The sequence below is a fragment of the Cynocephalus volans genome, chromosome X (genome assembly GCF_027409185.1).
Source record: "Cynocephalus volans isolate mCynVol1 chromosome X, mCynVol1.pri, whole genome shotgun sequence".
NCBI classification, from domain to species: Eukaryota; Metazoa; Chordata; class Mammalia; order Dermoptera; family Cynocephalidae; genus Cynocephalus; species Cynocephalus volans.
The window spans coordinates 33,289,229-33,312,127 of record NC_084478.1 but is presented as its reverse complement, the minus strand read 5'-3'; the positions used below and the strand labels follow the sequence as shown (position 1 = coordinate 33,312,127).

Here is a 22,899-nt window from a genome sequence, read left to right as displayed (position 1 = left end):
TTACACTTTTTTTGTCTCTAAGAAATTAGAGACCTGGGTTGTTTCTACTTCTTGGCTGGATTAGAGGCTCATAAGTAGAAACTTAATAAATACTAAATAAATAAAACAAGAAATATTCTTTCCATTGATTACATTCTTTATTATCTGTATTTCCCACTGAATATTTTAGATATTCAGTTTCTGTTGCTTTGGATAAAGTGATGTAAAGATCTGCCTTCAATCCTGGGCAGGGTTACGTGAACAGTGCTTACATAAAGCTAATTAGTTTATATTTTGCCCTTTACTCTCTTCTCAGGCCTTGAGACAGTGGCATTTTTGAGGGTGAAGAAGGCAGCCAGTAATGGTTGTGGAAAATTTCTTCTCTGGGTGGGGAACAAATCTGTTCTCCTGTTTTGATTAGCACCAGACTGATCATTTGAACTAAGCAACATGCTCTTCAATTACTCTCAAGCTTTTTTTTTTTAACCCCCCTCACCCACCTTTAGAGTAATAGAATCCTTTTTCCAAACTAAATCTAAGGTGCAATACCAAATACCAGTATATAAAATGGATAAAGGGGAGCTGCTTTGTCTGCTGTCAGTGGGTGGGAGGGGTTAGGACAGCACACAGCCCTGCCCTCTTGGCCTTGTCCTGGTTGATTAAGGCATTAAGTAAGGCGCAAAGATTCTCAGAAGTAAAGTTTAGGTTGCATGTAATCCTTAGAGTCACTGTAATTCATGAATTATTAGAAATACTGTGCCTACAAATTTGATAATTGATTACATGATCTCATTACTGTATACACATTTTTATTTTTGTTTTGTTCTAATGCGTATAGCTTTCACTCTACTCAGTTCCCAAGGATCAATCTAAATATGTGGAGGAGCCAAGGACCCAACTTGAAGAAAGCATCTCAGAGCTCCGTCATTATTGCAAGCCATATACAAGTTGGTGTCAGGTACAGCTGTTCTGAAAAGGGAGTAAACGCGTTTCTGTTGAAGCAATAATGAAAAGTCTATATTGGCTGCGTGTTTTTGGAAAAGGCAGGATAAAGGGCCCCAAGTTAAGAGTGCCCAACTTACAAATGTTCATCGGTGCCATGGGGGGGAGGGGCAGAGATGCACTAGCTTCCTGGGGACAGCTTTGCCATAGCTACAGAGATAATTACCTCTCTGAGTGGTGTGTGGCACCTTGACTAGAAAGCTGAGGGCTGGGTACTATCTTGTTGGTTGCAGTTATGAAAACATTGTTTTCCACCAGGGGAGGATATGAGGCCAGAACGCTAATGAAAGGAAAAGGATACAATATAAACATTTATATCAAGATTAGGAAATTTTTCCCTCCCTAGAGATTCTATAAGTCAGTACCACTTGAAATAGGAACGTTTGTAGAGCATTTTGAATGCTGTAATTGGAGGGCAGATACGAAAATAGGGTGGAATTACATATTTGAGTACTGAACTGTTTACTCCAATGATCAAAGACCTACAAATACAGATTGGCTTCTGTCTCTGCTCATGTTTTAGATCAGGCATCTGTCATTATGTGAATGAAAGTATGTCCGTGATTGTTAACATGTGAAACTAAAGTTGACAATCTACAGAATGCTTTTGTAGGCTTTGATATACACTTTCGCCATACTTGATTTTGATTTTTGAAAAGTGAGGACAAATTAGTAAAAACTAATATGTAGATATGTCCAAAATGGTCTGGATATACTTTGCTTGAAATTTACAAATTCAGTTTTCATCCAGAACTTGTTTTAAAATTTTTAATTTCCACTCTCTGTGCCACTGCTGAACTTTTGTTCACCAATTTAGAAAGAAAATAGTAAGCATGGGCTCTATCAACAATATAAATTAGGCCATTATACTTAAGTATCATAACCATATTATTGAGTTATGAAATACCCAAAGACTTTATACATAACATGTTGTAAAATGCTTAGACTTTACTCTCGTGTTCTAGAAGATTTTTAAACCATCTGCTGGTAGTTAAGATAAGCTTAGCAAATTTGTGCAAATATTTTTGTATCATGTAGGCCTGACTACTGTTATTTCTAGTCTTTTTTTTTTTTTTTTTTTTGTAATAAAAGTACTTTTTCTTTTTACCTTTCAACCTAAGGTTGCTTTCTGTTTTTTACTTTTTCTTCTGCGCATGGTACCCAGTGCAGCAAAATACCTCTCTGGATGATAGAGTAGCTATCAACATGTTTATTTGCACTGCTTCTACATCAAAAAGCTTTCTTGTAATTATAATGTTTTTTTATTTTCCTGGGTAGCAAAAAGTCTTTTTTTTTTTTTTAGGTATAAAATACTTTTACTAAATGAAGTCACATACATGTGTAGTTTTTAGTCACTGTCTTATTATGGGAAAACATTTACTGAAATATTAAAATGGTAGGGTTATTCCCATGGCTAGACTTCCCTATATAATCCACATGTAAAAAGGATTGAAGAATATACCGCATTCATATCAGTATTTTAAGCTGGGACAACACAGGGCAAATCACTTCACAGATTTATAGCAATCAGTACTAAATCAATTTTCTGGGTAGCCCAAACTCTTCATGAATAGAAATATTTCTAATCCCTGGCTCCTTTTTCAGGCCTGCTATTTCTAGCTCCTTTCTTGAAGAACAAATTTAATTTTTTTCATAGTAAAGAGATTGAATTGGCAAAAGAAGTGGACAGTTACTCTAGACATTGATCTGTACATTTTCTTTCTTTTTTTTTTAATGGACAGAAAAAAATAATAATGGATTTTAATGAAGTTATAATCAGTTATTTATGTCCTCCTCCAAATTCATCATTTATTATTTAAGGCCATTTAAGAGAATTAGGATAACTTGTTCTGACTTGAATTGAATTACATAAAACAAGTCCTTTTCCAAGTGACAACTAGTTCTGATACCTTCTAATGCTCATGTATCTCTTTTCCCATATTCACTGTTGGCCTCTTGAAGGTGAGTTCCTTCTAGCTAGTCCCTCATTTCCTTTAGGATCGTCTGATGTTCATGTACAAAACCTTTTTATTGTTGTAGCTAAGAGCATCTTTATACTTCATTTGCTTCAGGATTGAGGTGTCATGGGCAGTTTCCAGATATATGCTCAAAAATAATGGCAAATCAGGAAGTAGACTTAACATGAAGGACAGATTTAATCTTACAATGGGAAGGATTGCCACTGTAATTATGAAAGGGATTGGATTTTAGTCTCTTTTCTTCAATTTTAATAGAAGAGTGAAAAGTCTGGTTTGTTGAAACCATTCAACTTGGAGTCTTTGTTTCCTGTGGCAGTAGTAAGCCCTTCTGCCAAGTGTTTGCAGTGAAGGGAAAATTACAAAAGAAAAAAAACAAAAACACCAGACAGACAATATATCCCTGTGTTCAAAAAGTGTTAATAACATGATAAATTTATTCAGTAAAGACAAGTATATTTATTTTGTTACATTCTAATCAGCAAATCCTATTAATTCAGTGTCTTTTTACCTTTTTAGGAAACGTACTCCAAAACTAAGCCCAAGATGCAAAGTTTCGCTCAATGGGGGTTAGGTAAGTTGATTTTTAATTAGGCATAATCAGTTACTTTATTAACATTGGACTCTTTAACTGGGGTTCCGTGGACAGGCTCTAGGAGATCTGTGGATTCCTTAAAATTGTGTGCACAATTTTAGAGCTATGTGGATTTTTCTAGAAGGAGAATCTATTGTTTTCATCAGATTTCAGGGGACTAGTGTTCCCAGTCAGGTAACTCTTCAAGATCATTAGGATTGTTGGGCTAGCAAGTACAGATACACTGGATTTTTTTAAAAATCTATTTCCAGGTATAATGTACTACAACACACTAATTCATGAGTAAATTTTCAGAATCAGAATAGCTCATTTGCACTGCTGGTAATACATGCTATAGAAATTTAGAGACAGGAAGGAACTGAGCTGGTGTCCCTGGGAAAGGTCTTATTGCATAATCAGCAGTGTTCTTACATTTTTTTAAATTTGGTTTTTATTGTCCTTGATTATTTTTCACATGTGGGCCACTTATCACATACACTCATAAACTGGGTTCATAGTCTATGTTCTGACTAATCTTAGAAACTGGTAAATTAATAGAGACACTGATCATACATATTTCATTATCCTTATTGGGCATCTCAGCAAATCAAAATCTTGTTTTTACAAGGGCTTGTTTCCATGATGGAAGAAAATAAAACTGAGTACATTTATTTCTTTGCTGAGGTCATCATAGTGTGTTGATACGCTGATACCTCTGAAACTATTAGATAGATAAATACATTTTTCATTTGAGGACAGACATATTAATAGTTGCCTACTGGTTCTTTCAATTATTAATGCATGTTAATAAGTAACATCTTAACTTTGTTAATTTCATAAATACTTATTAGTGCTTATTATGTCAGGTGCTTTAAAAATAAAGTGCTTTAAAAATATTAATTTATTTAATACTCGTAACAACACTAACAGGTATTTTATTGTCTTCATTTTTCACCTGAGGAAACTAAAGAGCTCCTGAGGTAGTCTTTTATCTGTACATGTGTGACTGAGAAGGTCTCTTCATTTCACCTATCATTTCCCATTGATTCATAGCAGTAGGCATTATTTGCAATATTAGTCTTTTTTTTCTTCCGGATTCATACTTGTTGCATAGTTCCGTTATGAGTTGTGTTGTTTGCCAAGGCAATCAATCCATTTCCAGCAGTCACAGCCAAGGCATGTTACTAGAAGTTGGACTTCAGCACAATCTTACAACATTTCTTCTTTCCCATTTCTTTGTGATTTACCCACTTCAGTTCAGCTCACCAAAGCCATCTGAGTGTCCTTCTGTCAACTGCTCTGTGTGTACGTCTACAATTGAGTAACACTGTTACTCAATTTTTTGTTACTCGTTTTTGCTGGTAGGCAAAAAATAAGGGGAAGTAGAAAATTGCTTCAAATGACCCAGACAAGAGGATGTAAAGTAAAAACTAGGTTAAAGGCAAAATAAGTAAAAGGCCAGATGGGAATTAATGCAAACATAACACAAACCCTATAGTAGTATTTAAAATGATCACCACATTTCCCGAAGAACCCAGGAAAAGGAAAACTGTCATGTGTCTAGTACTACCTAGGGAAGAGAATTACTGAATATTTCAGTTTATTTGTTCAGTTCAGCATACATTTGTTAAGTCATCATCATGCCAGACATTAAAGATCGAGGTTGATTAAGACAGTAGTCACAACCGCTAACATGCATATAATAAATTATTCAATACTAATGCAAATACAGAGGCAATCATAGACCACTATTAAAGGTACAGAGGAAGGAAGCTACTTTAATAGAGACTGGGGAAATGGGAGCAGTCAGGGAAGGACTTCTGAGATAAATCTTGAAGGAACAGTGCTAGCCACACCAAAAACATGGGGGTGGGACTGTGGGTGGCATTCCACACAGTGGGCACAGCATGATCAAGTCTTAGAGGGGGAAAAAAAGGCTTAGAGGTGTGACTCGGTATTGGGTGTTTGAGGAACCGTTAGCAGAGAGGGAGTGCTGAAGATGAGGTTGAGAGACATGAGAGCTTTGTAAGTCATGACCTGACTGAAATTCATTTGTTAATTCAGCAGTATTCATCAGTTACTGGCAGTGTTTTAATAAATATCTGTTGAATGAACATCCACTATTACCACTGGGGGAAGATAACATAGAAGTCTAAGCAATCCACCATTAAGGAGTTTACGTTCTCCTTGGGGAGACAAAACACACACACCTGGATAATTAAACACAAGGTGCTATAAGATTAGGTACCAAGTGATGGTACAGGGACTAAATATAATGGGACTTTAGAGGAGGAAGAGAGGTCTGGGATGATGAGCTTAGGAAAGGCTTTTCTAAGGAGGTAGGACTCAAACTGGCTCTTATTTGGTGTGATTGGCTCAGTAGAGAGGAAGCATCATGCAAATGAAGTCATAAGGCATGTTCAGGCATGGTGAATAGGCTCACACACTGTATTTGTTTATATTTATTCTTTCACTGTTGACAGTGGCTATTTCCTGAATGAACTGTACTACGAGTTTCCCTCATTATCCAAATTTATCGTGTTCTTGAGTGCGAATAATGAGTTCAAATGGCAAAGGATACTTATTTTTCTGATTCTAATGTATTTGGTTCCTGAGTTTCAGAGAGCCAGCAGCAAAGCTTCAGATAGTGACAGATCTAGCCATAGATTTATCCAAATCTATTTTTGTTTCTGTGTTTAGATAACAAGAGTTTGGATAGTGAGGGATCCCTATATTTGTATTTCTCCCTGGGTGAATAGCTGATTCAGGTCTGTTGCCTTCAGGAATGTGAAGGTAATCTAACATTACTTTATTGTCAGTTGGCTGTCAGACCACAAGTGTTTGAAAGTTGGACACTTGCTATGTGATATAAATCATGTTTATGAAAGCAGCGTATTAGCAGAAAGCAAAGAATACGTGGTTTGAAAATATTTGATACTGTACATACTAGTCATATATAAGACTTTTGTTTTATTTTTTAATGAGCAATTTATGGAACTGTTTCCCGGTCTGATTCTGTTGTAGACAGCTATGAATATCTCCAAAATGCACCTCCTGGATTTTTTCCAAGACTTGGTGTTATTGGTTTCGCTGGCCTTGTTGGACTCCTTTTGGCTAGAGGTAAGTACAATTTTGTGTTTTTTAGAGTAGTTTTGGGGGGTTTTTTTTGTTTGTTTGTTTTAGTAGTCAGTTCATATGGGAGAGATAGGATATATGTTTGGTTCTTTCATTTACCAGTTTTCGGAATAATGAGTTAGTTCTTGAATATGACCTTCTTAATATATAATTGATATGGTTGTTTACTCCAGTATATTTGATTTTAAGCATATATAGAAATTATATACAATTGGTTAAAAAAAAAGATATTAGTTATCCTTTATAGGCACATTTACTTGCTCAAATCCCTATTGCTCTTTGGTACAGAAAGAGTGAACTTTTGTTCAAAGTCTTTCACACCTGAGAAATAAACTATTTGTAAATGCTTCACTATTTTTAAAAAAATTTTTAATCTCTAAATTTAAAAAAATTTTTATTTTAATAAAGAAAATGGAATTTATTGCTTGCAGTTTTGGAGGCTGGGAACCCAAATCTGGAGAACACATCTAGTGAGGGTCTTCTTTGATGGTGGCTCTGCAGCTATTCAGGAGTCTCACGTGGCAGAAAATGGCAGAGCACAGAGAGAGAGACTCTCACTTGCTTTCCTTCTAAATCCCTCAGAAACATGCCCCTGACCACCATTATTAATCAATTCATTATGGCATGGTCCTATAATCTAATCACTTCTTCAAGGCCCACCTCTCAATTACCATAATAGGATTTCCCATGCTCTCAACAGTCACAGTGGGGGCCAAACTTTTAATACATAAAACGTGAGGGCCACAATTCAAGCTTTAATGGGTTTGGGGGGCATCCAATCCACAACATTCTGCCCCTGGCACCCCAAAACTCATGTCTTTTTCACATACAAATATACTCATTTTGTCCCCAAAGTCTTAACTTGTTTCAACTCAGAAATTTTAAAGTTCAAAGTCTCATCTGTGAAATCAAAACAAGTTATTGACTACCAAGGTAAAATGGTGGGACAAGCATAGGATACATATTTCCATTCCAAAAGGGAGAAATAGGCCGAAAGAAAGGGGTAACAGGTCCTAAGCAAGTCTGAAACCCAGCAGGGCAGGCATTAAATCTCAAAGCTAGCAAATCATGTACCTTGACTCCATTTTTGATGTCCTCTGCATGCTGGTATGGGGGTTGGGTCCCCAAGTCCTTGGGCAGCTCCACTTCTATGGCTTTCCTGGTCTGAGGCCATGCTTCAACTCTCACAGGCTGGCATTGCATACTGGTAGCTTGACGATTCTGGGGTCTCCATGGTGGTCCTGCTCTCACAGCTCCACTAGGCATGGTGCTGTTGGGGTTTTTCTGCTGCAACTCTGACCCCACATTTCCGCTCAGCATTGCTCTAGCAAAGGCTGTCTGCAGTGGCTCCATCCCTGTGACAGATCTCTTCCTGGGTCCCCAAGCTTTTCCATACATCCTTTGAAATTGGGGTGGAGGCTCCCAAGCCTCCACAGCTCTGGCATTCTGCGAGCCTGCAGACCTAACATCATATGGATGCTGCCAAGGCTTCTAGCTTGTATTTTCCAAAGCTGAGGGTCCAGCTAGACCTGGGGCCAATTTACTACAGCTGGAGCAGCCAAAGCAGCTGGGATGCTGGTGTGGGGAGCAGCATTCCGAGGTGGCTCTGGGCAGCGAGCCCCCGAAAAGTACCTCGGGCCTGTTCCCTGAGACTATTCTGTCTCCCTAGGCCTCTGGGCCTGTAATGGAAGATGCAACCTCCAAGATCTCTGAAGTGCCTTCAGTGTCTTTTCTCTCTTCTCATGACAATTCCTTTCTTCTGCACTAATCTTTTTAGCCAACAGTCATACACCATTGAATTGTTCTCCTGAAAATGCTCTGTGCTTTTTACCACATGGACAGGCATCTCATTTTCCAAATTTTTGTGCTCTGCTTTCCTTTTAATTATAAATTCTGGCTTTATATCATGCCTGTGCCACCATAACTCAGCTTAGGCTGTTGCAAGTAGCCATGTGGCTTCCTGAATGTTTTGCTGCTCAGAAATTTCTTCCACCAAGTACTCTGGGTCAGCACCTTGAAGTTCCACATTCCATAAAACTTTTGGGTGTGAACTGAATGCAGCCAAATTCCTTGCCAGTTCCTAGTAAGGGTGAGCTTTGCCTCAGTTTCCAATAAGTTTCTTCTCATTTACATCTGAGATCTTCTCAGAATGGCCTTAACTGTCCATATTTCTATCAGCATTTTGATTACCACCATTTGACTGATCTCTAAGAAGTTCCAAATGCTCCTTGGTTTTATTGTCTTCTAAACTCCCACCAGCAGTTAGGCTTTTTCTAGCCTGCTCCTTCAAATTCTTCAAGCCTCTCCTTAACACCCAGTTCAAAAAGCCACTTTCACAATTTCAAGTATTTGTTATAAGCAACACCCCCCTTTCCTGGTACCAATTTTCCGTATTAGGCTGTTTCTTTTGCTTATAACATAAGTACCTGAAACTGGGTGATTTATAAAGAAAACGAAATTTACTGCTTACAGTTTCAGAGGCTGGGAAGTCCAGCGTCCAGGGCACACACCTGGTGAGGGGCTTCTTTGGTGGTGGCTTCACAGCAATGCAGGGTCTCACATGGCAGGAAATGGTGGAGCACAAAGCTGTATATGTTTCACTATTAAGATCAGGGTATTAATCACAGTAAATAGAACAGTAATTTAATAGAAATTTATTAATTTTTTGATGTGTTATGGCTTCAGTCAGTGATGATGTAAAAACTTTTAAAATGCTTAAAATTAGAAACTAATGAATGTCAACTTAAAAATACTCCTATACTACACTGCTAGATTATAAAACATAGGAAATAAAAGATGAATAGGAAATAAAGGATGATAAAGTATTTCACTATGAGGAGATTAGTTTGTTATGAACTACTTTAAGGTCCACTGATTGTAAAATAAATGTTTATGGTATAAAATTCAGATATTACAAACATTCCTAATAGAGAAAGTTTATGAACCCTGTAATCAGACCCCCATGAAAGAGAACCATAGAGACTAGTTTGGTACTCGTTCCTCCAATTTTAAAATTCTTCCCTCTGCATGCATTGGTTGTTGTTCTAGTCCATTTTTTGTTGCTATAACAGACTAGCGCAGACTGGGTCATTTATAAATAATAGAAGTTTATTTGGCTCCCAGTTCTGAAGGCTGGGAAGTCCAAGAGCATGGTGCTGGCATCTGGTGAAGGCCTTCGTGCTGTGTCATCCCATGGCAGAAGGTAGAAAGAAGGGCAAGGAAGCATGTGCGAGAGACTGAGCAAGAGAGGGCCAAACTCACTTTTATAACAAACCCACTCTCAAGATAACTAACCCACTCCTGTGATAACAACATTGATCCACTTATGAAGGCAGAGCCCTCATGATCTAATCACCTCTTCTTAGGCCCCACCTCCCAACCCTGTTACACTGAGGATTAAGTGTCCAACACATAAACTTTGGGGGACACAATAAAACCATAGCAGCCATTATTTTAGAATCTGGAGGGTAAACACTACACTGGCACCAGTTCACCTGTGGAATGAACTCACGTCATAGTCCCTGTGCCCTCCTCCTGTCTTGTGCAGAATGTATAAGAATTAGATTTCCTTGTACCAGCCAGCCACAAAAAAAAAATCCTGTCCATTTTTAGTAATCATCTTGTGAACACTAATGTTTTTTTCCCAAACTTCTTTCCTCTCCTTTCTTGCAAAGCTGTTCAGAAAAGTATTCCGGTCTTATAGATGAACATCCCAAGGCCAGGGTGTTGGAATTTTGGTTATTGTTAGGGGGATGGGAATGTGGGATCCAATAAGATGTACTTTCCTTTTCCATGGTTGGAGCACATTGGGGAGTCTTTCGGGCCCAAAGAAAGCTCTCTGTGCTATGGGTACGTTCTTACACTGTCGAGTGTTTGTCCCCCACACATCCACCAGGGTGACCACCCTGAGGAGGATTGGTGGAGACCGTGTTCTCCTGGACAGAACAGCAGTGTGAGGATACCCACTGCTGTGGGTTCTAGTCTTTGTTTTTGTTTGTTTGCTCCTATCTCTTTCCTCTTCCTGGAAGGATCGGTAGTTTTAAAGTAATTTGAAACCTTAGTTCTTCTTCACAAATGTTCACACAGGTGCGCACACACCCACTCACACACACGCGCACAACAGCAGGTCTGTTCCCATGGCTGCTGAGTGTAGAGGGCCTGCAGTGAGCCACGTCAGAGGGGCTCACCAAGCAAGATGAGTGGGATGCTAGGTTTGTTTATGTGTGGCCAGAGTGCTTTGCAGGCACCTCCAGGTAGATGGTCCCCTACTCTGGCAGCAGCAGGATGGGCTCAGAAGGTCCCATCCAGTAGGGTTTCTTGAGCATATCTGCTGAGGTAGTGTGCCTCAGTTGATGGGGATGGCCATGACTCTGGTGATGACAGGAGGCTCCCAGAGAGGGGAGTGATGATCATTCAGACGAAGTGAGCCCAGCCAAGTCACTCAGGGGTGGCTGGTGGTTGTTGCCACTGTCGTTGCCTTCTGGTGGCTCTCCCTAGCGTGGGCAGCCAGTGGTTCCCCTCTGGCAATGCTGATAGCCACACCACTTGGCTTCTTGAGAGGTGTAGGCATGGAGAGGGGGCAGGGATATGTGATTACCTCCTTTGACCAAGAGAAAGTATTTTAGATACTGGCACATTACTTATATCCATATTTCTTGAAGAATGGTTCAGTGATAAAACTGAGGATAGTTTTTATTGGCTGGAAGAAAATGGACATTTTTAAAAAGTGTTACTTATACTTCCTAATCCAGAGGGAAGTGTACTGAAGAGGGCAAGTGAGTTCTTTGGGAGGAAAGATACAGAATGTCCATCCATCTTCTATACTTTTACACTGACAGAAAAAAAAGAACCTACTAGAACTTTTTAGATGGGAAGAAGGCAATAAAGAGAAGGCAGAAGTCCTAATTTATCAGAACTACTTAGCTGTAACAATAAGCAGGTGAGGTTTTGGGGTCCCCAGCTCATCATAGGAACCAGCAAGGGCTGGAGGCCCAAGAACTGTCGCTTGTCAGCTTTCCCTAGAGGAGTGAAAAAAGACTAGGAGAGACAGGTTTGCTGCTCTTCACCTGGTCTTCACATGTGTCAGCTGCCCAGGCACTTAAAGCTTCAAGTGGACGAGGCGATCCCAGGGGTGTACCAGGCATTTCTCTTCTAGGATAATTATGCCCTTTCAATCCAGGCAATAGGATCAGAAAGGAAGCATTAATTTATTAATAACATTTATGATAACATTTGTATTCTCTTCTGTAACCCCAGGTCCATCTTTGGGGATTTGTTTGTTTAAAGCTTAAAACCAATAAATAGCACTTACATTATTAGAACTATGTAAGTATTATCAGTATACAGCACACTGGCATTTGTATGGGTCCCGTGTCAAAAACACTGGGCCTCTCAGTGGAGACTGTTTCTAGTGTCAAGTCCACATGTATTCTCCTGTTTCGCCCTCTACCAGTCTTCTTAACCTCATTCTCAGGTTTCTCTGAGCTCTGCATCCTGCTGTTTATTCTTTTGATTCCCCCTTTTCCCACAGCTCTGCATCCTCCTGCAATCTGGCCTGAGATTTCAACCCAGCTGTTGTCTTGGGACTTGGCTCCTTCACACTCACTTGGGTTTGAGCCCCCATTTTCTGAGTTCCATGTCATCTTCTCCTTGGTTTACTCTGCCATGCTGTTGGACTACATGCTTAAGTCACTTTCAAGAAAGTAACATGCTGTAGGCAAACTTTTCAAGACCTTGCATGTCTGAAAATTACTTTCTGCCCTCATACCACGTGATAGTTTGATTGGGCATAGAATTTGTTTTTCATCAAAGCTTTGAAGGCCAGGTCTTCTAGCTTCTGGTGTTGCAGATGTGAGAGTCAGTAACTAGTCTGGGTGCTTGTTGCTTCTGAAATTATTCTTTTTTTTTTTTTTTTTCTGGAAGCTTTGAGGATCTTCTCTTAATCTTTAGTGTTCTGAATTTCCATGGTGCTATGACTAGATATAGATGTTTTCATTCCTTAGTTGGACATTTTGGTGGCTTATAGCCTTCAGCTGAAGGAAGATAGCTATTTTGTATTTCTCTAAAAATTTACTCTCATTCTTTTTCCTTCTTGAGCTCATATTAATTAGCAATTGGGTTGTTTAAAATGACTCTATATGTCTCTTATATTTTCTTGATCATTTTATTTTGTTCCTTTTAAATTTTTTTACTTTGGTCATTAATTACCAAGAGCTCTTTCTTGTTCTCTGAACGTTCCTTTTTTCATAGAATTCTTTTTTCTTTTAATGTAGTAGCTTCTTGAATTTATTTGATGATACTTAATAACAAGTTTAGTTCTGTTTTGAAGTTCTTCTGTTTCCTGTGGGTAATTTTTTTCTTCTTGCTTGTCTTAGTCTTTCTCTTTTATGTTGCAGGCATTCCTCAAATGACTGGCGATACTTGGTTGTCTGGTCATGTTTCAGAATGAGACCATTGAAACTCTAGTAAGAGCCTTTTGTGCGTAGATGGGCTTGTTGCTGACAGGCAGGTTCTATCCCGGTATGAGCTGGTGCCAGTGTGAGGAGGGGTTTACTCTCTGGCACTAACACACACCCACACACCCCAGCTATCTTGGTTCTCAACAGAAAATTTGGCCCAGTGTGAATTCCTGGCCATGGGCAGTTTTGCACTGGGATGGTGTGGGGGAAGGAAAAGGTCAACTGGTCCATGCACAGGACTTGAATTTGTCCCCCTGTCTTGATCCCTGGTTACCGTCTCCACTCACCACTGTACCTGCCACCTCTGGGTCTAGAGTGTCCCTGGGGCTGTCTGGGACAGATCTGCTCCCTCCATAGCTGTGGCCCTTCCTCAAGACTTCAAGGCTGCATGTCCTCTTGTTTCCATTCACTCTGCATGTCCTCTTGTTTCCATTCACTCTCCATTTTCTTTTTTTTTTTTTTTTTTGTCTTTTTCGTGACCGGCACTCAGCCAGTGAGTGCACCGGCCATTCCTATATAGGATCCGAACCTGCGGTGGGAGCGTCGCTGCGCTCCCAGCGCTGCACTCTCCCGAGTGCGCCATGGGGTCGGCCCTCACTCTCCATTTTCTGAGAACTGGTTGATACCTCTTATCTGCCAGTGGCTCCTCCATATATTTTCTCTTAATTGTGGGCTTATTAATCTGTATTTTATTCTTTTACTGTTTTTTTAGTGGAGTTTCAGAAAGGAGAAGAGAGGAACACTTGTGTTTAGTATTTAAATAGAAAGCTAGTTTGCTGTTAAAGAACATAAACCCTAGAAACCAAAATACTATTTCATTTGTTTGTTTTCAAAACAATCTTTGTTTCTGCTCCCTTAGAAATGGTGGTTCTCTTAAAAACATTTGCTGAGTGAAAGAAGCCAGTCACACACATAAAGAAATCTTACATATTGTATGATTCCATTTACACGAAATGTCCAGAGTAGGCAGATCTATAGAGGTAGAAAGTAGATTGCGGGTTGCCTAAGGCTGGGGGGATGGTGGAATTGTGGGGTGACTGCTAATGGGTGTGGGGTTTCTTTGGGGGGTGATGAAAATGTTTTAAAATTGATTGTGGTGATGGTTGCAGAACTCCAGGAATATACTAAAAGCCATTGAATTGTACACTTTAAATGGGTGAATTGTGTGAATTATATCTCAATAAAGTTGTGAAAAAGTGGTGGTTCTTTTTGGTGCATATGATATTATTAGGCACATTCTCTCAATTCAGGACCAAAGAAATCTTATTCATATTAAATGTATAAGATAAACTGTGATGGTAAGGATAATGAATCCTCTGATGGTGTGTACAACCTTTTATTTATTAGGTTCAAAAATAAAGAAGCTGGCCTATCCACCTGGTTTCATGGGATTAGCTGCCTCTATCTATTATCCACAACAAGCCATCACATTTGCCCAGGTAAGCTAGGCCCAACAGGCTAGGATGTCCCTCATTCTTGCTTCTGTACATATGGGTTTGTTGCTTAATTTTATTTTATTTTGCAATTTTTACAACAGCAGACTAAAATTTGTACATATAGATGAACTACAGCAAATTTAAATGTTTTTTCTCTATTATGTACCTCAGTTCTGGTCCCCCTTCCAACAATGCCAATCTTCAGAGAATGCACATTAATTTGAATGTTAATCAAAAATAATTTAAGATACCTTTTCTGCATACTTACATGGAAGTCTAGAGACTAAAATTACAAAGCTGCTAATTGTGGGTCACTGTCAGTTTGGGTGTGTCTGATCACAGCCTGTTCTTGTTAGAGTTGGAGGCACAGACTGTGCTCTGGCCTTCACACCTTCTCCCTGGTACTGGCAACTGGCCTCGCTGGCCTTGCTGGGGACTTCCGGGAATGTAGTCCTCTCTGTTGGGAATGCCTTTCTTGGGCTTTCAATTGGCTGCTCCTTTCTTAGCCTTCAGGCCTCAGCTTGACGGTATCCCGGCAAGTAGGTAGATCACAGTGGCAGGCAACATGGGTACAACTGGACCAGTGGTTCTCGAAGTGTGGTCCCTGAACCAGCAGCATCAGCATCACCTGGGAGCTTGTTAGAAATGCAGATTCTCAGGCCCCACCGCAGACCAACTGAATCAGACACTCTGAGGGTAAGAGGCAGTAGTCTGTGTATTAGCAAGCCCTGAGGTGATCTTAATGCCCAGGAGATTTGAGAACCACTGATGTAGACCAGTAGGTACCCTGAGGGGGTAGTATCCGGAGTCAGTGGGACTCTAGACATAGAGGCCTTTGAAAAACTGACAAGAGCAAGGCAAGCTCTAGGTCTCCAGGTCCTGGGCAGATTATGGAGACAGGGACTCAGTTGCCAGAACTGCCATATCACATGGAGACTCAGTCCCAGGAGGAAACAGAGTGCAGTAACCAGAACCAGGCTCTGAGCCAGACCCACCTAATGCTGAACTCCCTGGATTCCTCATGAAAGAATTGAGTCCAGATTCCTAGATTGGGCTGTATAGGTAGGTGGTGGTCCAGTGGCCCCAGCTGTGGGAGATTGATGGCTTTGGTGGAGAATGCCAGTAAGATCTTCCCAGCATGGGCTTGCCATTGTTTATAACAGTCCTGGAGGCAGATAGTTTTTTTTTGTTTTGTTTTGTTTCTTCTTGATAGCTGGCTGGTACAGGGATTGAACCCTGGACCTTGGTGTTGTCAGCACCACGCTCTAACCACCTAAGCTAACCAGCCAGCCCATGGAAGCAGGTAGTTAATGCTTCTGTCCCTGCTCCAGCCCCAGCTCAGGAACAGTGAGTAATGTCTGCCTGCTGTAGATAATAAAAATAATGAAACATCACCTCAGTCTGTTATGCATTAAGTAGTAAATGGCTGGGGTGGGGAGGGTGGGGAGAGTGGGCTTGGCTGCTGGTTGAGAAGCATATGAGGCTGCTCCGAGAGTGTGGGTCTTTTTTTGTCTTATATGCCACAGCATATGTTGCAAAACATCTTTTGTATTCACAACCAAGATAGTAGGATACAAATCTGAGTTGCATTCTTATTTATTTTTAAAGTCAGTGGGGAGGAGTTTTGTCTTTTATTTTATACCTAGAATAAGCCAGAACAAAACAATTTATTTTCACTAGGTATAAAACATTAGTTATTTGTTTGGGATGATGAAAAAGTTCTGGAAATGGGTAGTGGTGATGGTTGTACAGCATTGTGAATATACTTACTGCCTCTGAATTATACGCCAAAAAATGGTTACAATGATAAATGTTATGTATATATTACCACAATAAAATAAAACAAACATCAGTGATTGAAAGAGATTTTCCGATATTGTTTCAGTGTCATTTAGTTCGTATTTAACAGTTTTTCAATTTTCTTTTTTATGAATATCCTGATCTTGGACAGGCCACTTAACTGCTTGTGTTCTGTTTTTTGTTCAGAAGCATTTAGCTGAAAGCACTATAAGAAAACCCTTAGACTGATGGAAAATGTCATTTCCGTCTCAGAAATGCAAGACACCACAAATAGTACCATATATGTGGTACATGCTCACTGTGTCTACTGATAGGTCTGAGAATCATATCATATCATATCATATATTTTAAGAACAATAAGAGGAACTGGAAGAATATAACTTGTAAGAAATCAGCATATTGCAAAAATCACTGGATTTACTAGCATTGTGACCTTAGACAAGTCACTTGGCTTCTGAATGTTCCCTTATAGTCTTTGTCTACTTACCACACAGAGTTGTTATACAGGATAAAGATAATTCATGTGAAAGTGCTTTGTAAACCAAAATGCTATACAAAGATTAATTATTATAAAAATTAGAAAATGAATAATAACTGCTTTCAGAAATTTGAAATACTGTTATGGTGAAGAGTAATCAACATTTTTTGTCATAAGTAGGACCAATGAATACAAATTAGTGGAAGCATTTTTTTTTTTTTGGAAAGTTCAGTACTTAAGGAAAAAAAGTTTCCAGCAATTAAAAGCCAGCTAGCCAAAGTTAGACAAGCATGTTTTAAAGTCATGAGCTCCCTGACCCTGGGGCCTGCCTCTCAGGATGTTGGAGGAACAATTCTGGATCAGGATACCCTATAGAAACTCAAAGACTTTATGTTTTTTTGGCGGGGGCTGGGAAAACTGGGATCATCTTCATTGGGTTCACCTATCTTTCATCTAAGCCCCTAAAATGAATGATTGATTTTCAACTTAGCAAATGGCAACTGTGAGCTGGTTGGCTATGATGTACCAGGCAGGATGCTAGATGTGATTCTGTGTCTGATTTCCAGGAATTTCACATATCAGTAATGGTCTCCTGCATTTTTTTTTCCTTGAAATTTTGAAATGTTAAGATATACATCCATAATTTATAGTAATAAAACAGCAAATTATTTTTAAAAGGTAACTATATACAACCAGACTATTTTTTTTTGTCTTAGTCTGTCATTTTTACTATCTTTTCATTTACTTGTGTTATATAGTTTTAATGTATATGTCCCAAGACTTCCTGCAGTAGTCATATGCTTACATACAGTTATTTGGAAACAGGAAAAAAGAAATCAGAAAATTCTCTTCCTTACCAGTTATGTATGGAATAGCAACAGGTCTTTTCTATTTTGTTTCAAGGTCAGTGGGGAGAAATTATATGACTTGGGTTTACGAGGATACGTAGTTGTAGAAGATTTGTGGAAGGAGAACTTTCAAAAGGTGAGAAACATCTTTTTCATTGTCTTCTTTTGGTTTAAATATGTGGTTTCTCTAGGGTTCTATAAAATACTTGATAACCCTGTTGCTTTACTTGCCTTTTCTGATTGTTTTTAGTTATGTCTCCAGCTCAGATTTTCTGGTGCCCTTTATTGGAGGAGCATTAGAACTTTTGAGCATTTGTTTTCTATCAGCAGGGCCACTTTATTGTATTTACAGTTTGCTCAAAGTGTAGCATATTATCCAAAAGTTTTATCAAAACTAGATTCAAAGGGAATATACTGTGCTCCCAGGAATAACAAATAATTGAGACACCCACCTCTTCTTACTTTTTCACTTATCATAAGCTCCATTCTTTCCTTTAACAGTACAGTATCTGTTCATTCCCCAGCCTTCTTGACCCAGATGGGCATGAGCCATGTTGTGCTGGGAACCAGCCACATTCTCTGTGTGTTATCTGGTAGATGAGCAGCAGAGGGAGGAAATTGTATAATTGTAAAGATGTGTCACCTTTCGTCTCTTCTAGTAGCCACATATCTGATTGAATGTTGCCCGTGCCTGCTAGAACATTCTCTCTTTCCCCTGATAAGGAAGAATGAGTACAGAACAAGGAATCATGTCTCCTCTAAGCACTCAGAGGTAATAGTCAGCCAAGAAAGAATTAGGGTTCTTATAGTATTAATGTACTTTCTACATCATAGATTGAAGAAAGTTCATTTTGACTCCAATTACATCAAATGAAAATACTCTTTTAAAAATGTAAATAACTATTGGCTGTCCAGTTAGCTCACTCAGTTAGAACTGGTGCTGGTCAAGGGTTCAGATCCCTCTACCAGCCAGCCACCAAAAAAAAAAATATATATATATATAGATATAGATATAGATATAGATAGATAGATAGATATAAAACTATCTCAAAATTAACACTCAGAATTTTGAACTGAAATTTGGAACTGACCGTGTAGAATAAATTATAAGCCCTTCCTATTGTTTATATAAATAATCTTCTAGTGAAATCTTAAGAGTACTTTTTATGCTGGTGGTTTCTAAAGGAATTAGTCCCTCTCAAGCCTATTTAAAACTAGCTCTTGAGTAGGAAGTTCTTAATCAGTATCAAGTGTCCTTTGGCAATCCCTTTTAAAGAATAAACATTCATAGTTTTATTTTCATTTCTCTGACATTTTCTGTGGAAGCTTTCTTTCTTGTTTAAAAAATTCTTTAACAAGTCCACACTGAATTTTATATGGGAAAGGAAATAAAATGTCAGGACAACTGTATACACCCCTAGAAAGAAACATGGAAAGTGTTACTAAATCAGCCTCAACTCCAAGCCTCACTGTGGTGTGACCGCAGACTGGGGCACACCAAGGGCAGAAGAGGACCCCCCAGGAGCCTCTGAGTGCTCAGTGTGGTGTCTGTGCAGATGCAGGCGTGCATCAAAGCTGAAGTGGGGGCCACAAGAGCCTCTAGCTTGGGAACAGCTTTCCCTGGCTGCTGTGAGAATTCGGCCCAGTGCGGAAGCAACGGGACTGTGGATGGAATGCAAATTACACAGGCCAGCATTTTGTGGTAATTTGAAAACGTTAGGATTAAAGTTACTCAAATTTATATGTAGGTTTTTTGGCAGTGGGATTGTAAAGATTTTTAATTAGCTCATGGTTGGTTTACATTTTTTTCTCTAGTCTTTTATACCCTTTCCCTCTTCAGAGTCATTGAGAACTAAAAGTATTCTCCCATTTGTTTACTCTCCAAGCATAATTTTCCTGACATTTGTCTGTTCTCAATAGGTGATAATATCGACATTCATTACATTAAACATTAAACATTGACTACTAGTTTTAAGTGAAAAATAGCAGAAGGCTCCTAGTTCAAGATTCGATATGCTTAGATTTCAGGAATTATTTGATAAAGTGCCATTTGTTTTTTGTTGATTTTGTTGTTTTTGTTGTATTTTCTGGGTTCCAGGGTTTTTTTGTTTTTATTTTTTTAATGAGAGCAAAGATTTAAGCTACCCTGGAATAGGAATCTTTTGGGGCCTTGGAGCTGAGTATATGCTCTTAGAATATCAGATAATTTATAATCTAGTAAAGGAGATAGGAAAATGTATAACCAAAATACGAGGCAAAACATGATAAGTGCCAGAAGAAAGGCACAGAAAAAAATGTAAGATTTTTGGGTGAAGAGAGTCTGTCTCTTTAAAAGGAATTGGGGGACACTTCCTAAAGGAGATTATTTATTTCTAGGCTCATTTGGAAGTTGGTTTTCAAGTCAGGCTTCAATTACCAGTCTCAGTTAGGTGTCATCTAATTCATAATTATTTGTATTCTTATGATGTACATGCTTTTAGTTGTACACAGTCAAAGAAATGCGTGGACATTATGTTTAGAACAGGTCCCTGAAATTTTAAATGGTATGAATGATGGCTCAGTTCTTAATTGCATTATTTCCCACGGGGCTGTATTATTCTCAGGTACCCTAAACAAGTCTGTGGCATTTTGCTGCTCTGCCATATCTCTTCTCTTTTAGAATTGATTCTAAATGTTTGGACTGAGTCTTCTACCAATAAAGATTGGATGAGGTAGTCTTTCAGTCTGTCACAGTCATTGGTCACTTAAGAGGAATTTATTTGCTTCAGCTAAAATGAACTCTTGTCGGAGCTGTGAAGCCAAGATAGGAGTGTCCAGACATATTGTCATCATACTGTGGTCTAGGATTTGTGTTTTGTTTTTTTAGATAAAAGAATATATAACATATTTATACAGTTTAAAATCCAACTATATAATGATCACACATGTACCAACCAACGATCTACCTTTAAAAATAAGAAATTACCAACGCCTTCCAAGGGCCCCTCCATCTCCCCAGAGAGAACCATTATCTAGAATTTTGTGGTTTTCCTTCACTTGTTTTTCTTTAAGCTCTTCTTTCAGCTTAACCATATATGTATATATTCTAAAACACTGTAGTTTGAAGTGCCTGTTTTTTGCCTTTATAATATAAATAAATATACCGAATGTAAATATAAATATATATAAAGTTTATGGGCTATATATGGCAGTAGTTTATTCATCTTCACTGCTGTAGACTATTTCTTTGTGGAAAAATACCCATGTTGATGGTTAGTTGGGTGGTTTTCAGTTTTACCGCTATTAAGCACACATCTGTGAGCATTTATGTGCTTGCTTCATGGTTGGTGAAGAGGTTTTCTGGGCCGGGATTCCTGGTTCATAATGTCTGAACATCTTCAGTTTTACTAGATGATGCCAAGTGGTTGTTTCCATTTTTGCCAGCCTGGTGGCTTTAAAATAGTTTTTCATTATGGGGTATGTGTGTATGTGGCTTTACGTAATTTCCCAATTTTTATTTTGAAAAAAATTCACAACTATAGATCAGTTGCAGGACTAATACAGTGAATATGCCCTTCACTTAGGTTCACTAATTAACATTTGCTATATTTGTGTTATCTTTTTACACGTGTGGTGCTTACACACACACACACACACATTTTCTTTTTCTGAACCATTTGAGAGTTAGTTGTAGGTATCATTGCACTTTCCACCCATATCTAATTCAGCATGTATTTCCAAAGAATATGGACGTTCACTAATCCATATAATCACAATACCATTATCGTACTCAGAAAAGTTAACATTTCACTGTTTATGTTTATGTAAATGCCATCTAATATACAACCCATATTCAAATTTCCCTAGTTGCCCCAATAACGTGCTTTCCTTAAACAACTTTTTAATTTTTTTATACCTAAGTGAATTATCATAAGGTAAACAGACTTGTAAACCATCATCTAGAACAAAAAAATAAAACTTGGCCAGCCCCTCTACCCACACCCCTCCATGTAGCCCATCTCAGCCACAGTCCTCTCCCTCCCTCCAAGAAAAACTGCTATCCCGACTTTTATTGTAATCATTTTCTTGTCTTTCTTTATGGCATTATCACCTAAGTATTCGTTCCCTGTCACTTTAGTTTAGTCTTGCCCATTATTTTTGACTTTATATGCCTTTTAACTCTTTTCTTTTTTCTTTTAAGTCTCTCAATCTACAGGTCCTCCTTCCATCCTTTTAGTTTTCGTACAACTTATCTGTTAAAAGGACCTGGCACATTTGACCTATAGGGTTTCTAACAGTTTGAGTTTTGCTGATTGCACAGTTACAGTGCAGTTTAACATGTTCTCTGCATTTCCTGCATATTGGCAGCTGGATCCAGAGACTGCTTGATCCAGTTCACATTTGATCCATTTGGCAAGGCGGTAGGTCTATACAGGCACATAAGTCTGGGTTTGACTTTTCTTTTTTAGTGTTAGCACCCATTGGAAAATGATGATATTCTACTTTTGCTGTTTCATTTTCACATATTAGCTGGAATGTTTTGATAAGGAACCACTTCCCCTTATCTATTTAGTTTCCCAGTTATGGTTTATATAGGAAAGATAGTATAAATTTTGCCTGATTTTTTTTTTCTCTTATTTATCTGGTTTCAAAATAAAGAATTGGTTCCCTCCCATCCTCAGAAGCTCACCAATTAGTTTTTTTTTTAATCATTATGAATTTATAGATTGAAACATTTGATGGGTTTGAATGCTTTGCAGTTCTTATCCTTATTAAAGTGACAATTGTCCCATTTTACTAGTAGAAGTTGGCTCTGAGTCCTTTTGACATGCCCAAGTAGTCTGGGATAGTCTCCTCACTATCTGGTATGTCAGGATATTCTCAGAATTTCTAATCATGGTTTTAATTTGCCTTTCCCTGATGACTAATGAGGTTGATCATCTTTTCACATGTTTATTGGCTTCTTTTTGAAATGTCTGTTCATGTCTTTTGGCTATTTTTTGTATCGTATGGATCATTTATCTCTTACTTTTTTTCCCTAGATATTTATATTTTTGGTCGCATGTTTGCAGATGCCTTCTCCAAATTTGGGGCTTGTATTTTCAGTTTTGGTGTCTTTTGATGATCGTAAATTCTTTGTGTAGTTGATTTATTGATCTTTTCCATTTTGGTTTTTACTCTTTGACTATAGGAGCTTAATAAAAGCGTGAAATATTTATTGATTGTCCATTGCT

General features: G+C 38.5%; 1 protein-coding gene and 1 non-coding gene across 2 annotated transcripts in view; one reads left to right on the top strand and one right to left on the bottom strand.

Annotated features, from left to right (window-relative positions):
- The window catches only part of APOO (apolipoprotein O), a 53,271-nt gene that overhangs the window by 17,388 nt on the left and 12,984 nt on the right, over positions 1 to 22,899 (top strand). The window contains exons 3-7 of the mRNA XM_063084025.1: positions 818 to 937; positions 3,477 to 3,531; positions 6,556 to 6,651; positions 14,472 to 14,563; positions 17,742 to 17,822. Coding sequence (XP_062940095.1) covers positions 818 to 937; positions 3,477 to 3,531; positions 6,556 to 6,651; positions 14,472 to 14,563; positions 17,742 to 17,822 — 444 coding nt within the window. The remainder of the gene's footprint in view (positions 1 to 817; positions 938 to 3,476; positions 3,532 to 6,555; positions 6,652 to 14,471; positions 14,564 to 17,741; positions 17,823 to 22,899) is intronic.
- On the bottom strand, positions 15,775 to 15,848 carry TRNAV-GAC (transfer RNA valine (anticodon GAC)). The gene has a single exon. It is a non-coding gene; the product is annotated as a tRNA-Val (tRNA).